Below are 16,511 nucleotides of genomic sequence, written 5' to 3' on the forward strand. Positions count from 1 at the left end.
GTTTTTTTGTGGAAGTTTCAAGGCTAGAGTGGGACTTTTCAGGTATGGAAGAGTGACCGTCGCTTTGTTGATCAGCAGGCAGGCTTGGACCTACTTAGTATGTACATTATGGGATTGGGATAAGGCGAATTTCTAGAAAATAATTGAATATTTCGTTCTAGTGGGGCACAGTCGTCATGGTTTATGCGGCGAGGACTCTAGAACAATAACGGTGTGACATTGTGATCGGGATTCTATGGAGAGTAGTACTAAACTGTGCAACTACAGATTCAGAAAAATAAAAGGAAGATTTGGGAGATTTTTATTATTCATGATCTCTCGAAATCTGGTTGATTTGATGTGATCTCTCTGGAAAAGATATGGTAGTTGAGTGAACTTTGGGTGATGATTTATAACGGCACCTGGCTTTTTCGGGATCGGTAAATGTAATGATTTCTCAATTCACTTGAAAATCAAATTATTGGTGATCATCTTCTGTGGAAGTCGTAAGAAGCGCTCAGAATTCTATGCTTGTCTACACCAGGAAACTCCAGTACGCTATTCTTGCCTATCATGGAATCAGAAAAAGAGGCATTTTAGAAATCGAACAAGTAAGCAAATCTCGATTTACTCCTTGGAATACAGTTTTTGACCTCTGAAAAGTCGGTAGTGAAGGGAGAGAATATTTGTTCCGATCTGTGATGTCTGCTTACTCATCCATAGTATACTAATAACAACTAAAGATCACCAACCATCAACAGATCACACCCCACAGCCATCCCCCTACATTTGCTGTATACATCGAGATAGGGGTACCACACATTTCATCCATACCGTTTCAACGAAGATATCATTAGTAGCTACCCAATGGTCTTTAGCTTCTCGTCTATCTCACAAAATCTACTTGAAACCTTCACTGATGTATCCTTTCTCATTCTATCCGAAAACGGTCTTTAAATCTCCAAGCTCCCAATAATCGAAGGCTCCACAATCTACTTTTTTTTTTTTTTATCACCTCCTCACAGTCCATCCATCCACCATCACCATACCCATACCTCCAAATCCCCAAACACCCCCAAACCCCGAAACCCCCATAACCACTCATTTATCAAATTTACAGCCCAAAAAGCCCTCCTCAATCACTCCCTCCTCCCCTGACTCCGATTTACATGACTTCCTCTGTCCACCTCTGCCTGCCCCTATTCACCAACCACCCCGGCGTATCTCCACCGCCACGGCCCATTGGAGCTCAATTCCACGGCACCAGCACCGCCTCCACCTCCAAAACCACCATCCCAAAAATCTCCAAAAAACTCCCCCAAAAACCCCCATTTTTCACTCCCCTGTCCGTCTCCCATGGCTGCGAAATCCCCATCTCCCCATCACCAACAGTCCAAACCCCAATCACAAAATCCAATTACCAAAATCCAAATACCAAAATAAAAATCAATACTTATCAGAAATTCTCTTATCAACTCTCCATCGCCAAATCACCAAAACCTCCCGTCTGCATACTCTGCTGTGGCTTCCTTGCTCTTTGCTTTCGCACCCAGCAAGACTGCCCTACATCTCCATAACCCTATTCTCCACCACCCACCTACTCCTCCTTTCTCCCGTCATGCCCCCACGCCGTTCTGCCCGTGTTGCGTCCCACGACGAGCCCTCCTCAAAAAAACCAAAATACGAAGAACCAGACTCGGACTCGGACTTTGAGGCCGAGGAGGAAGCCGAGTTGGAAGTTGGAGATGAACTCCCCCAGATCACACTCAAGGACGACCACGAAAAAGAGGTTGACGTGGCAGATGTCGTCAAAAACAACAAGTACGTCGTCATCTTCGCCTACCCCAAGGCACTGACCCCAGGCTGCACCAGACAGGCCTGTGGCTTTCTGAAGCTGTACCAGAGCTTTGTGGACAACAACACCAAGGTGTATGGATTGTCGACGGATAGCCCCAAGGCGCAGCTGAGCTTTGTGAGCAAGCAGGGGTTGCGTTTTCCTTTGTTGTCGGATCCAGAGAGACAGTTGATTGGCCTTTTGGGTGCAAAAAAGACCCCCAGCGGCACCAAGAGGTCCCACTGGATCTTTGTCGACGGCAAGCTTGCCGTGAAGAAGGTGCAGATTCTGCCCGAGGACTCCTTCACCACCGCCTTGAGCGACATCGAGGGATTTGTGGCCAAGAATGGGGGTGAGTCTAAGGCTGAACCCCAGGCTGAAGAGCCAAAGGCTGAACCCCAGGCCGAGGAGCCAGAGGCTGAACCCAAGGAGGAACCACAGGCTGCTCCAGCTCCAGAGGCAAACGGCGCCGACGAGGCCGCCGAACCAAAAGTAGAGGCCTAGGCCAATGGACGTTATCTATTTAGCGGTGATGTAGGCGGTAGGTGAAAGTAGAGGTAGGTGAAAGTAGAGGTAGGTGAAAGTAGAGGTAGGTGAAAGTAGAGGTAGGTGAAGTAGAGGTAGGTGAAGTAGAGGTTGGTGAAACGTAGAGGTTGGTTCTTACCAGCTGGTGGATCGTATTGTTCAGAGGATCGTATTGTTCAAGGTAATGAATTGCCTCTAGAGATAATAGGGCAGAACAATGGAGAGGGCCGTAATTGACCTTAGATGAATGTCTTCTCTTGAAATCGATGGAAAGTGATTTATTCATCAGGAAGAATAATGGTCTGCCAATAAAATATGTATTTATGCTCTTTTTAATTGATACTTTTTTTATGAATCAATATGCTTATCAAATGCAATCGGGCCGTTAGGCAATCAGGCCGTTAGGGCCATGTCGGAACGAAGTCACTGGAACTCATCCATATCTCCACTTATGCTTTTTGCTGTTGTGCTCCAGGATAATGCAAGTCAATTCTTCATATCAGTGACTCCCTTATCACGGTTCCATCATTTCGGTATCCGTGTCTCTGGCGCTGTGACGGTGTTTGAGCACAGTGACATAGCCAACTTGGTGAAGTCGACTTGGAGAAGTGATACTCACATCGCTCAGGATCAACAAAACCGCACAATCGGTATCCGGAGAAGCATCGCCTTGATCTTACCCATAAAACGAATGCTGCCCAACGGCTATCCCAAAAGTACAGCAGCCAGGTGCACCAAAACAGCTAGCAAGGCAGCCACACGGGACGCCCACCACCAGTGCTGAATCACAAACGAGCAGTAGGAGAAATTGAACTTCCACTCGCCGTGATTCTCATCAAAGTGGCCGCTCACAAGTCCCGTCTGGCCGTCAAACTCGCCCATCATGGCCCTGACGACCACCTCGTGAATCGGATTTCTGGACCCTTCCTGCGGCTCCTTGGCAGCTACCCACTCGTCGTTGACGAAGCTGTAGAAGGACGAGCAGCCCTCGTGGTCGTGGCCGGTCAAAATGAGCCCTTCCTTGTCGGCGTTGGGAAACACGATATTCAAGACTTTCTGGGACGTTTCGTAAAGAAGATGGTTCTGCGACCGGAGCTTGCCGTTCTTGTAGGGCTCCTTCTCGTAGTTCTCGTAGTAGCGGTGCTCCGGGCCGTCCACACAGATACCCGCTTCCTTGTAAAACGGAATATGCGTGAAGAGCACCGTCAGACCACGAAAGTCCTTATTGGTCTCGTTCAAGTGCTCCAAAAACGACCAGGTGAAATTGATGAAGTCCTCCTCGAGCGCCGGGCCCTCCAACGTGAGCGAGTCGAGCACCACGATCCTCCACTCCTCCGGCTTGCCCTTGTTGTACGTGATCACGTAGTTGTTCTGGCCAAAAAGGTAGTGGAAACGGGCCATGTGCTGCCACGTGGCGTCGCCACTATATCCAATATCGTGGTTTCCGGTCAAATTGATGAAAAGCGGGTTTGCAAGGTTGAGTTCCTGCCGTTCGGGGTGGATCCAGTCGTAGACATCGCTGTACTGTCTGGTTTGGAACCGGTGGCCCGGGTCCATCTGTTTTTCCTGATTGAGCCACGTCACCCAGTCGTAGTCCTCGTGGCGGGCCCACGTTTCCAAAACAGTCTGCTTGTACTCGTAGTCCCTAGGAAACAAGCGTTCCACAAAACGACGGGTTCTGTTGTAGAACTCCGAGTCCAAGATCCACTGCGAGCTGAACTGGTCGCCCATGACGGCCACGTGGCTCGGCTCCAAGCGGCTCTTCATCAACCTGAAGATGTGGCCCAAGAAGTAGTCGTTTCCGTAGTTGTCGAGTCGCTTGATGTACTTTGTGGATTTCCAGTTTCCGTTGATCTGGGGGTCGCCGAACGTAAGCATGTGAATGTCGGCGACACCGTTGTTGTGTTGGAGCTGCTGGCTTCGAGGAGCACGGACCAGCGGGAAGTTTAGAAGGGCAGTTTGCCAAAACAGCGTCTCCACTGGAAGAATCTTGTTCAACCAGGGCAGCTTAAAATGGAGCGTTTCGCCCGGCCACAGGCACAGCTCGGCACTGTTGACCAAATTCGGGTAGAAGTAGACGAAAAAATTGAGCGCCACGGCCACTAGCGTGACGAACCAGCGGGCCTGTTTCAACATGAGTGGTTGGTGGAGTGTATGAACGTCAGAAGGTGGTCTCACGGGTGGAGGTAAAAATAGATGATTTGGGATTTGGGAATTTTGGGTGGGTTTTTGTTTTGGCGGTTGGAGGCGGTTTAGGGAATGTGGGCTTTGGATGGAGTTGGTGGGGGTAGTTGTGGGGGAATTGGGGGTGGTATCGTTGGTGGTGGTGGCTGTTTCGTGATATTTCGCAGCCATCGAGGCTATGGTAGGAGGGATTGGCCTATCAGAGGGGGATTATTTATATGATTTATTAATTAAAGATTTTGTTGAAGAAGGGGAGGAAGGGGAGGAGGGAATTGAGAGAATGGTTGTGGAATTGGGCAATTGGGTATGGTTTTTGGCGTTGTGGATGTTTGGTAGTTTGTGTGAGCTGCTGGTTTAAACATGGAGGTAATGGTACGGTAGCGTAGAATGAGCGTGGTTCCATATTCGTGTAGTGAATTCTTTGAAGAACTCAATTGTCATTGAAAAGGAGCAATTGGCATGTTTGGTAAGTATTGGCCGGTTGTTTCGGTAATTTCAGCTCACCTAGGTTTTGAAGGGTGTGACCACTACTGTGAGTTACATCAATCAGAACAGGCCAAGGGCAAGTAGTAGCGCCGTTATGTCTAATATTGTGTTGTATTGAATTGAGTTTTTCAAGTTATCACGAAGATAATAAGAAGATGGCTCTACCAGGAAAAATGGAACGTTGCACTTTCTGAAGTATCTAAGCAGGTTGTAACGCTAGACTCGTCAGATAAGATCAAAGACTAACCAAACCTATCGATTCGCAATTAAAAGGTTACGAGCCTTCAATTGACCGATTTATGAGGTAACTCAATGGCGTTGATTGTTCTGGTCCTCTGTACTTAAACCTTCAATGGTCAACCGTAGAACAGAAGCTAAACGGCCGTACTAGGACCATCTCTTCTACTTGATGCCCACTCTGGTGAAATACTCAATTCTCCAGCAATTGTTTCCGGTGACAATCTAGGGGCCTCATATTATGCAATTGAGTGATTTCCATAGGCTGAGTGATCTGCTTCCATAGATATCACAATACACACCCCATAGAGCACCCAATTGCACTCAGCACTCGCTTATTCCCTCACCTAACCTACAATTACCTACATTCAGCGGGCTGCCGGCCAATTGACCGAACCCACCCCTCATTTCACTCCAACGGTATATTCTTTATATGGGAGCCCTCCGCCGCCAGCATCAGCAGCTCGGCATCACGCCGGCGGCAGACATTCGTACGTCATCATGTAATACGTCTAGCGATGCACAGGCGTTGCTTACAAAGCCTCACCCAAGGTCTGGTTCAACCTGGCCACCTTGCTGGAGATGGACAAGTCCAAGGTCTTGTCGCCAACCTCAACAACCAAACCGCCCAAGATCTCGGGCTGCACCTCGCTGTTGATCTTGAGGGTCTTGCCCTGGCCGACAAAAGACGACTTCTGGATGGCAGCCTGCAATCTCTTCAAGGTCTTGTTGTCCAAAGGCTTGGACGAGGTGATCTTGGCCTCGACAACGCCCTGGTACGCCTCGTACAAAGAGCCAAAGTTCTTGTAGATGTTGTCAAACTCGCTCAATCTGTTGTTCTCGGACAAAACACCCAAGAAGTTCAGCACGGTCTTGTCCAAGCCCAACGACTGGGAAATGGTGCTGATGACAATCTTTCTGTCCTCCAAGTTCAAAGCAGGGTTGCTCAAGAACTCGGCAACCTTGTGGTCCTGCTTGATCAAGTCAGACACCTTGGTCAAGCCCTGGTAGGAGGCGTCCACAGAGGACTGCTCAACAGAAGCCGAGTACAAGGCATTGGCGTAAGTACCGTCAACACCGAAAAGCTGGACAGGAGGCTTAGTGTTTTTGGCAGCGGCGGCCATGGAACGGGCGAAAACACGGGAGGCCATCATGGTTTATGGTTGAGTAGTTCTGGAGTATGTGAATTTTGAAGGTGGTTTTTTCGCACCGAGTGTGGTGGGTGTTTGATTGGACGGGGGGTCGTGCGCGGGAGAATATTTGGTGGAGGGTGTTTGGGACGTAGCGGCTTGGGTGTAGTGGAAGTGGGGGTCGTTTAAATCGATTTCTTCTATTGATTTTATGAAAATCATTGGTTGTGGGGCAATTGGCGGAGGGTTTTGGGGTTCCAGGGTGTCCGAAAAACGCACTAGTATTTCGCAGCCAAAAGGTGGTAGGGCTGTGTGCAGGGCTGACGAAGTGGGACCCGACCAGGACTATTGGATTCCGTAGTTCGATGGAGTTTTTGTTTTGGTTGGTTTTTTTGATAGAATTGGGTTGTTTTATGGCAATGGAGACATTGTAGGGTAATTATTACGAATATTCGGTTATGTCATAATTTTACTGGTTTTCATAGTTGGTGAACTATTCACGGCTTGGCTGCAAATTTGGATACCGCATCTTGATTCTCTACACAATTGGAAAACCACAAGCTTTTGAAAACCAATTTTGTTGATTTAACTTTGAAAAAGGAAGTCAATGCCAACAAAGCAAAAAATGGCAATCGCTGGGAAATTACAACCACCACTTTCCTTAAGAACCAGCATTGTCACTATACTGCTACACTTTCCCAAAATGTACCATTCTAAATGACTTCACTCTCTTTTCATGAACTTCAAACCAACTAGCAAATTAGCCAGATAACTCCCCCAACCAAATAAATGAAGTAATAAACGTAAATGGCCAAATTATAAAAGTGCCAACCAGCCTATTACCCTAGCTTCACCAATACACTTGACGACAAGAAACTCCTAAGGTTGGAAGTTACAACAAACGCATGACTTTAAACCAAATGATCACTACCCTCCTCAGAATGCTACTCGAACTTCCTAATACTCTTTCCGTTTCAGGAATCCCTCTTCAATTACATAAATCCTCCGATACCTACCTCTGAGAAATCAGCAGAATCATGGAAGAGACACTAGACTTGGAAGCCCAGAACCCTGGTCCCGATGTGGATAAAAAACTCAAGGCCCTTAATGTGCTTGTTGATAAAACAAGAACAAAAGTTGAGCGAGCCGGAAGAGCTGTAAGAAACAGACTGTCGGTATGGAAAATCCCTTTGTATATTTACCAGACATGGTTGTTCTTCTTCATGATTTTTTCTTGTTTGACGATGTTCACCACAAAGTTGGGAGTCGTGACATACAAGTACGATAGCTCACTTAGCTCGAAGATGAATCAGACGGCTAATTCTCTAGAACTAGCGATGGAGGGCTCAACTCAAAATTTCTCCAGTTTGCTACCACCACAATGGCCCAGCGGAACATATACGGTAGGGTTTTTCTTTGTTTGCAGAAAGAACGACAACTCCAAAAAGGTGTGCTACAGAGGCAAGATAGTGGAGGATCTTATCCTCAAAGACATTGGCATTCAAATTGCCGAGTACAATGGAATGAAGGATCCAGCTGCTTTTGGCGAAACCTTCTTGGTTACTTACCGAGAGGTACAAAAGAATTTAAGGAAGGAGCGGTCAGAAAGAAGCCATTGTCACTACTCCTACTCCGAAGAAAAGCGGATATGTGAGTTTGAAGGCCTTACGGCGGAGGAGGCTTCTTTCCTTCCTTCTACAAGAGTTGCTGAAAATCCGCAAATCGGTGGTCCTTATCTCTATCTCGTGCAAGCTGCTTTGTTGTTCATTTCGTTATCTTTGTTGTTATGGGATGGAGAAGATGGTGTTGCAGTATTTGTTTCCATTCTTTGCACCGCCGTCCTGATACCTGGCTTGACACCGTTTCTTGTCATGGCAACAAAACTAGGTCAGCCGATGGAGTATTTCGTCGATGAATCTCATGCATTCGCTTTCACAATGTACCTTCTCGAGCCAGCTATACCATCCATGGCGTTTATTGTCATTTTCAATATGTTGATTGCTGAAACATAGACAACCTGAAACACCTGAGGAGGTTTCAACCTATGATATTATTTAGCATCCCTTACTGCGCCTGAAACTACACCTTATCCCATGGGCTATAAAAGGACGAAGCCTTGCGATAAGATTAAAGCTCTTTAGGGAAGTATATACTATAACGTGACGACTCATAGGATTCCTAAGCTTGTAACCTAACAATGCCCTACTGGATTTGGAATGGAGAGTATTGGTAGTTCTACAGATTCACAAGCAACAGTAAACAGTGACCTACGGACTTTCAAGCATTGTGGGGTTCAAGACATGGTGATACACAAGGGGTGGACCTTCAATTATGCCGCTGATGTATATCTACTTCTACATATCTATCTTTTCCAATTAAAATATCTGATCAAAAGGAACAGGCTAATCCCTTTTACATAGAGATAAAACCATATTATCAGCTTCCAGACAAGCTTCGTTAAAAGAACTAGCTGTAGAAGTTCCAAATCGGGGAGCTACATCCGAGAGCTCTTCAGGTCATTCCACCAAGTTTATAATTTGCATGGCTTTCGAATAAGGCAAGTCTTCCTTATTGCCAAATACCATGAGTGACACCTCCTCTTACCTATAAAATCACCACTATGGCCAAAGAAATTCGGAAATTCAACCATACACTATCCCATGAAAGAAAACGTCATGAAAGAAAACGTCATGAAAGAAAACGTCATGAAAGAAAACGTCATGAAAGAAAACGTCACAAATGTCAAGGAAGACAACGCCACAGACAACACCATGATTGAAGAAATGGACTTGGAAGCACAGAGGCCGACTGTACCAGAAACAACGACATCTGTTTCTGGAAAAGTAAAGCACTTCTTCAAAAAATTCTACACCACTTACAAAAATCAAATAGCTACCATTCCCGCAATACTTTACATGAGCTGGCTTGTATTCTACATAACCTTCATGTACCGATCCCTCTACATCACCGGAGCATACCATGAAATATGTGAGTACGACAGTTCACTAGTTTCAGAGATGAGCAGAACTGTGAATGCATTGGAGAAGATCATCGGAGGATCAACAAAGAACGTTGGACAGCTTTTACCAGATCAATGGCCCCATGGATTCTACACCGTGACGTATTCTGGAGTATGCAGAGAGAATGATAATTCTGAAAAGGTGTGTTACAAAGGACCATCACCAGAAAACCTTCTCTTAATAGACGTCGGCGTCCAAATTGCCGAATTCAACAAAATGGAAAATCCACTTCAGTTTGGTCAAAAATTCATGCTTACCTACCGTGATTTGCAAGATAAATTGAGGTTGGTAAAATACATGAAACCGTGTCCCACCACGCTGACTCACAGGGCTTGCTGGTACGATGGCTTGACTAACGATGAGATTTTATCCTTGCCTGGAAAAGTTGTAACGGGTCTGCAGCTTATTTCTGCTTGGATGGCCATGACTTCTGCCGCAGTGTCTCTTATTTTGCTCATGATGGGGGTTTGGATGGTCGGCATTGACCCAAGAGTTCCACTATCAATGGCTCCAGCTTTCAACATCTTTGGGTGTGTTGTTTCATTTTTGGCTGCAATTCCGGGAATGGAAGCGTTGTATCTGACCGCTCGGTATTTCGATATCAGGCTGTTTACACCGGGCCCTACAGTTCCTGTCATTGCTTTCGTATTGGCAATTATAGCAAGCGGTCACTGTTTTTGGCTTGTGTATAGAGAGGATACTCCCGCCACAGTAAACCCCACCGTTCCAGAGTAATGATAGGTTAAGTGTGTGGATTGGGAAAGGGGAGAGACACCTACGAAAGAAGGCATATTTTCCCTTACTTCCATCATAATATAGTTAATAATATAGAAATATACAAGATGTATGATGATGGAAGGAAGGGAAAATAGATATCAATGGGTAAATAGCCTGCTGAATGGATTTGACGGGATGAATTCTTATTTCCTATAAATGTTGCATTTAGTTTTATGGGTTTAGCTTTATCTATAGGTTGAATTGCTCACGGTTGTACGCCAAATACTACCTTTGTATTCATAAGTATGGTAATGTTCATTTTTGGTAATGTTCAATACTTGCATCCAGGCTGACACTTTTCACAGCTCGATCCATGCAGCGTTTTGAATTACATAGAGATAATACCATTTATCAGCTTCCAGACTAGCTCCGTTCAAAGACCCCCAAATACTTACATCTACCTTGGCAAAACAGCATTCAACGTTGTCACCGAACCTCTATTGAAATGACAAAAGTGGAAAAAACAAATTGTCAACCGGAAATGACGACATTCGGTGAAAATCACATTCATTGAAGACGCATATGAAGTTATGCATTATCGTTAATTCCCGAGGGGCCTGGAAATGTGGTATTCTGTTCATGAGGCCTCAACATCGAAATCAACCTTGCCTCTTAATAAAATCAAGGAATCCTTCTGCGGACCTTGATTTTATTTTAAGACCATTACTGTAGCTCCCTGGATGACCAATAATATAAGTCGCCCGAATTGTCAAATAATATGATCGACACCCCTGCTTCCTTATAAAGTCTGCACCATAGCCCAAATAATTCCAGAATCTCCCACCATCTAACATCCCATGGGAGAAGAAATAGACTTGGACGAACCGAACCAGTTCGTACCAGAAACGACAAGTTTCGTGGATTCGCCTGCTAGAATAAGAGACTACTGCAAAGATGTCTTCAGCAATTACCTATACCAAAAACTGGCTATTTATCCCTTGATATATTTGGGCTGGCTTCTATTTTACATAACATATATTTATCGGTCCTTATATGTCACAGGGGCGAACCATCAAATATGTGAGTATGACCATTCACTAGTTTCCAGTATGAATAACACTGTGAACGCTTTGGAGAAGGCAATGGAGGGATCAACAAAAAACATTGGACAGCTTTTACCAGAGCAATGGCCCCATGGATTTTACACCGTGACGTATTCTGGAGTATGCCGAGAAAACGATGATTCTGAAAAGGTGTGCTACAAAGGACGGTCGGCTGAAGGCCTAATACTAAGAGACGTCGGTGTCCAAATTGCCGAGTTTAACAAAATGGAAAATCCACTTCAGTTTGGTGAAAAGTTCATGCTGACATACCGTGATGTGCAAGGCAAATTGGAAAAGGAATTAGAAAGAAGAAAAACGTGCCGCAATACTCTGGGTAACCTTATTTGCTATTACAAGGGCTTGACTAACGACGAGGTATCATTTTTGCCTCAAGACAAAGTAGATTTGGCTGTACAGGTTGCTGTATCGTGGGTCAACATCTTTTCTGTTGTTTTGTGTATTGGTGTGATAAGTGTGGGCTTGTGGATGAGCCACCATGATCTTGCAATAATTGGCGCTTTATCTCTCAGCGCCTTGCAATTTGTTTTTCCACTTCTGACTGCATTACTGAAGGTAGATGCTTTACCTCTGCTCGGGTGGTATTTCGAAATTAAGCTGTTCACACAAGCCCCTACACTTCATGTGCTTGCGATCGTATTAGCATTTGTAACGTTATGGTATCTGTTATCGCTTGCTGAAATGCAGAGGGAAAAAAATCTAATGCAGAGGAAAAAAGATCTTCGGCAACGTCTGTATTGAATCATCTACGCCATTACAGACTATTTTGAGAGGTTCAGTATACTGATGCTGGTTCTATTCTAGCTCTTGGAAGCGGGTCTACGATGCCTTACAGTTTGGCCTTCAACGTATATCGTAAACTTTCGTTTACAGAGGTTTATGGTGGAATGGAATGAAGGAAGGAGTCTAGTGTGTCACAAGATGTCAATATGTTTTATTATCGCAACTCGTCACTTCCACCATAAGGAGAAAATTGAACTAAGCCAGCCCGCAGTCTGCTGTTGAAAATACGAGGAGATTGTGTCTCGAAGGAGTATCTGTATGGGGTTCATTGAAGAGTAAGTTTACTCGATCAGACAGGACCTTAAAACAAAGCATCGAAGTAAGGTACTTGAAATTAGGATAATGAAATCGTGAGAAAAAAATCCATAGTTGGCTTCATCTCAGTAGTGAAAAAGGGAGGTTCTACTCGTTGCTGATGATTGTCTTCTGTAGTTGCACTTAGCATTTGTCAAAAACAACATCCAACGTACTCACAGAATGTTATGTTATATCAGAGTTTTGCCAATCAGCAAAATTTGCTGAAAGTCGTTTTTACTAGAAGTTGTGGAGGCTCCACTTCCGGTATCACCCACGGAATTGCAAATGTGGTATTTTACTCACGAGAGACCCCAAGAAATCAGTCTTGGCTGAAGCAGTTCCATATCAGGGAACTACAATCTAGAATCGTTCAGGTCATTCCAACCATTACTGAAGCTTGCGTGGATGGCAAATAAGGCAATTTCCGAATTGCAAAATATTCTGTGTGGCACCCCACTTCCATATAAAGTCGTCACCATGGCCAAAAAAATCCGAATTTTTACTATCCACTATCCACAATGAAAGGAAACGTCATGAAAGAAAACGTCATGAATGAAAAACCCATCGAGATCATCAACGTCACGAAAGACAACGTCATGAAAGACAACGTCACGAAAGACAATATCATAAATGAAGAAGCAGACTTGGAAGCACAGAGACCGACTGTGCCAGAACCGACGACATCTGTTCCTGGGAAACATAAAAATTCTTCAAAAAAATTCTTCAGCACTATCAAAAGCCCATTGCTTTATATTCCTCCATTACTTTATATGGGTTGGCTTCTATTCTACATAACGTTTGTTTTCCGATCCCTTTATATCACAGGAGAGACACATGAAATTTGTGAGTACGACAGCTCCCTAGTTTCTAAGATGAACAGCACTGTGAACGCTTTGGAGAAGGTCTTTAAAGGATCAACAAAGAACATTGGACAGCTTTTACCAGATCAATGGCCCCATGGAAACTACACCGTGACATATTCTGGAGTATGCAGAGAGAACGATAATTCTGAAAAGGTGTGTTACAAAGGAATATCGCCAGAAGGCCTTATATTGAAGGACGTCGGCGTCCAAATTGCCGAATTCAACAAAATGGAAAATCCACCTCAGTTTGGTGAAAAGTTCATGCTGACATACCGTGATGTGCAAGGTAAATTGGAGAAGGAACTAGAAAGAAGAAAAACGTGCCGTGGTACTCTGGGTAAACTGGTTTGTTTTTACAAGGGCTTAACTAACGACGAGGTTGAATCGTTGCCTCGAGCTGAAATTGCTGTGGATTTCAAGCTTTTCGCTTCTTGGCTGACCATGATTTTTGCCGTCTTGTCTCTTTCGCTTATTATGTGGATATGGATGGGTGACTGCGACGAAAATAGCCCACTAATTCTATTTCTTGCGGTCTCCTACGGCCTGCAGTGTATCTTTTCACTTGTGGCAGTAAATGATGGTATGGAGGTGTTTCATCTGACCGCATGGTATTTCGATATCAGGCTGTTTTCACCAGCTCCTACTATCCATATCATTGCTCTCGTATTTGCAGTTTTATCGTTCGTTAACGCTTTTTGGCTTGCTTGTTCTCGCCTGTAAGTAAACCCCACCATTCTAATAAAAGGTCAAGTGTACGAAGTATGTAAGAAGGATTATTTTCCACCTTCCTGTCTTAACGAAGAGGGATACTTATCATGAGAAAGTCGATGTAGGAGTCTAATATAAATGATGATCATATTCGTAAGATCAACCAAGGACAAATTGCCTGCTGATTGGATACATCGGTGGAAATACAATGAAAAGCACCCATTTATGCTTCATTGGGTTTTATGGATTTAGCTTTATCTATAGTTTTAGCTGCTCACGGTTACATGCCAAATACTAACTTTATGGTTACGGGTATGGTGATGTTCAACTCTTGCAAGCAGGCTGACCAAACGATTATGTTTTAAAGCGATTATCACAACATCCTTTGTCAGGAGAGAAATGAGCTCCATCAGCACGAACTGTGAAATTTCAAGGGAAATAATTCTAAAGAAGCTTGCTTCTCTGTCTTAGGTTCGATGAAAAGTAGGATTAACTCGATAGGGGAAGAATTGAAATGTAGTATCAATTTTACCAGCTTAGGTAGGTTGATGACTTGATTCACAAAATTGTGAAAAACACATAACCTTCTATTCTTGCTGGGACTTTTAACTGATGAATAAATCATTCGATTCCACCACACCATACACTAATGTTCCTCAGCCATTCACCTCCCGTTTAACATCAAATTACATTTAGCTCCAAATTACACTAAACCCATTTTCACCCAAAACCATCAAAAACTCTCAGTTGCAAAAACCCCAAAATGCATGTAGAAACCACCTCCACCACCGATCCGCATCGCTCCACTAGCCTCACCAGACCATAACCCAGAATCCACAAAACCCCACATCCAAACGCCAATTCCAACAAGCCCCCCTTTTTCCCAAATATAAAAGACCAGCTTCCCGCCCCAATCCAAAAAGCCCAAAAATTCCCCCTTTTCTTCTCCACCACTCCATCCTCACCTGCGCGGTCCGCTTATCGGCACCGATCTACTACTTCTCTTTATGCTAGCGTGCCGCCTACTAACGAGAACACGCCCCAGGGGCATGGCTCTATTGAGCCCCCGCTGTCTTTTCGCCACCGTGGCGCCCTTGAGAAATTCTCCGGTCAAAAACACGAAAAACGACCTGAATCCGAACAACATCGACAAACACGTCTCCGCCACTAAACACGACCATAAACACGACCACGACCACTCCCACAAGGACGAGAGCCACGGCCACTCCCACTCCGAGGACGGCCACTCCCACGGCGTGTTCCACAGCCATAGCCACCAGCCAAACGAGCTTTTGGGCAAAGGGTTCACCACCAATCCGGCCGTCCGAATCACATGGATCGGGCTCCTAGTCAACGTTGCCATGGCGGGCTCCAAAGCCGTCGGTGGCGTCGTTTTCCACTCCCAGGCGCTTATAGCCGACGCCATCCACTCGCTCTCCGATATGGTGGCGGATTTCCTCACATTGGCCACGGTCAATGTGGCCTCCAAAGAAGGCTCCGTGACCAACTTCCCCTTGGGCTACGGCAAGATCGAGGCCGTGGGCACGTTTTTGGTGAGCGGCGTGCTTCTCGCTGCGGGTGTTTCTGTGGGCTGGACATCGTTGCTCCAGATCTTCGAGTACTCGCTTCCACCACAGGCCTATGAGTGGGTTGCCCTGGTACCTATCCACGGCCACTCCCACGGCGGCGTCGAGGGCCACACGCACGACGTTGACGGGCCTCAATTGCCCAATATCAACGCTGCGTGGCTCGCGTTGGGCTCCATCGGTGTGAAAGAGGTGCTCTACCGCAAAACGATGGACGTGGCGGACGAGACCAACTCCAAGGTGCTTGTGGCGAACGCGTGGCACCACCGTGTGGACTCGTTGACCGCGGCCGTGGCGTTTGTTACCGTCATGGGTGGTGTGCTCTTCAACTTGGCCTGGTTGGACGCCGTCGGAGGCGGCCTTGTGTCGATCTTGATCATCCACGCCGGCTGGGGTACCTTCAAGGAGGCTTGGTTTGAGCTTGTGGACCGTTCGGACCCACCAGCGCTGGAACACTACCAGCAAATTCGCCTGATTGTCGAAACAGAGGTTGCTCTGTCGCAGTCTGCGGACCAGCGTTTCGCCGTGAAGGACCTTTCGGTGTTGAGTGCTGGCGCCCGTTTTAATCTCGTCTTGCATCTTACCCTGGAGGGCAATGTTCCATTGCAGGAGATCATCGAGTTTGAGAAGACGCTTCTCGATGGTATCAGACAGTCGAATAGATACGTGGGGAAGGTGTTTGTCGAGTACGAGATGTTGTAAATAGGGGGCAACGGCCAGCGGGCGGCGTAATTGTTGAGCCGCCGTACTAACGTATAAAAGTTTATGATACAGCCTGATTTTTGTAAGGGACGATGAGGTCGGCTGCGAGACGAGATGTGCTAGAGAGCAGCAGATGCTTTAACTTACTTATTTATTTACCCTAATATAGACCGTCGTTCTGAATGTTGATAATTAGTCGGTTCCCTTCTTGAATCTTGGTTATTCATTCTTCTAATGATTTGGGTGTGAATAATAGCTTGAAGAAAGCTATAGATATATAGAGTTCACTTAGGAACATCACTGGAAGTCAAATGATAGATATTCACGAGCTTAAAATCA

General features: G+C 45.5%; 6 protein-coding genes across 6 annotated transcripts; 4 read left to right on the plus strand and 2 right to left on the minus strand.

The window, feature by feature from the left end:
- Positions 1-1,597: 1,597 nt before the first annotated feature.
- On the plus strand, positions 1,598-2,317 carry DOT5 (thioredoxin peroxidase; the record flags this gene model as incomplete). The annotated part of the gene is made up of 1 exon (XM_024859165.1): positions 1,598-2,317. One exon carries the CDS (start codon positions 1,598-1,600, stop codon positions 2,315-2,317), a length of 720 nt encoding a protein of 239 aa, XP_024712839.1.
- A 726-nt stretch (positions 2,318-3,043) lies between these two features.
- Positions 3,044-4,474, minus strand: C7M61_003832 (uncharacterized protein; the record flags this gene model as incomplete). Its single annotated transcript, XM_024859166.1, has 1 exon — positions 3,044-4,474. One exon carries the CDS (start codon positions 4,472-4,474, stop codon positions 3,044-3,046), a length of 1,431 nt encoding a protein of 476 aa, XP_024712840.1.
- A 1,304-nt stretch (positions 4,475-5,778) lies between these two features.
- On the minus strand, positions 5,779-6,396 carry ATP5 (F1F0 ATP synthase subunit 5; the record flags this gene model as incomplete). The annotated part of the gene is made up of 1 exon (XM_024859167.1): positions 5,779-6,396. One exon carries the CDS (start codon positions 6,394-6,396, stop codon positions 5,779-5,781), a length of 618 nt encoding a protein of 205 aa, XP_024712841.1.
- Positions 6,397-7,412: 1,016 nt separating this feature from the next.
- On the plus strand, positions 7,413-8,387 carry C7M61_003834 (uncharacterized protein; the record flags this gene model as incomplete). Its single annotated transcript, XM_024859168.1, has 1 exon — positions 7,413-8,387. The coding sequence occupies one exon, from the start codon at positions 7,413-7,415 to the stop codon at positions 8,385-8,387; it is 975 nt and encodes a 324-aa protein (XP_024712842.1).
- Positions 8,388-9,035: 648 nt separating this feature from the next.
- On the plus strand, positions 9,036-10,130 carry C7M61_003835 (uncharacterized protein; the record flags this gene model as incomplete). The annotated part of the gene is made up of 1 exon (XM_024859169.1): positions 9,036-10,130. One exon carries the CDS (start codon positions 9,036-9,038, stop codon positions 10,128-10,130), a length of 1,095 nt encoding a protein of 364 aa, XP_024712843.1.
- An 839-nt stretch (positions 10,131-10,969) lies between these two features.
- Positions 10,970-16,172, plus strand: C7M61_003836 (uncharacterized protein; the record flags this gene model as incomplete). Its single annotated transcript, XM_024859170.1, has 3 exons — positions 10,970-11,687; positions 12,839-13,652; positions 14,930-16,172. The coding sequence occupies 3 exons, from the start codon at positions 10,970-10,972 to the stop codon at positions 16,170-16,172; spliced, it is 2,775 nt and encodes a 924-aa protein (XP_024712844.1).
- Between the last annotated feature and the right edge of the window lie 339 nt (positions 16,173-16,511).

The sequence above is a fragment of the Candidozyma pseudohaemuli genome (genome assembly GCF_003013735.1).
Source record: "Candidozyma pseudohaemuli strain B12108 chromosome Unknown scaffold00010, whole genome shotgun sequence".
Lineage (NCBI taxonomy): Eukaryota > Fungi > Ascomycota > Pichiomycetes > Serinales > Metschnikowiaceae > Candidozyma > Candidozyma pseudohaemuli.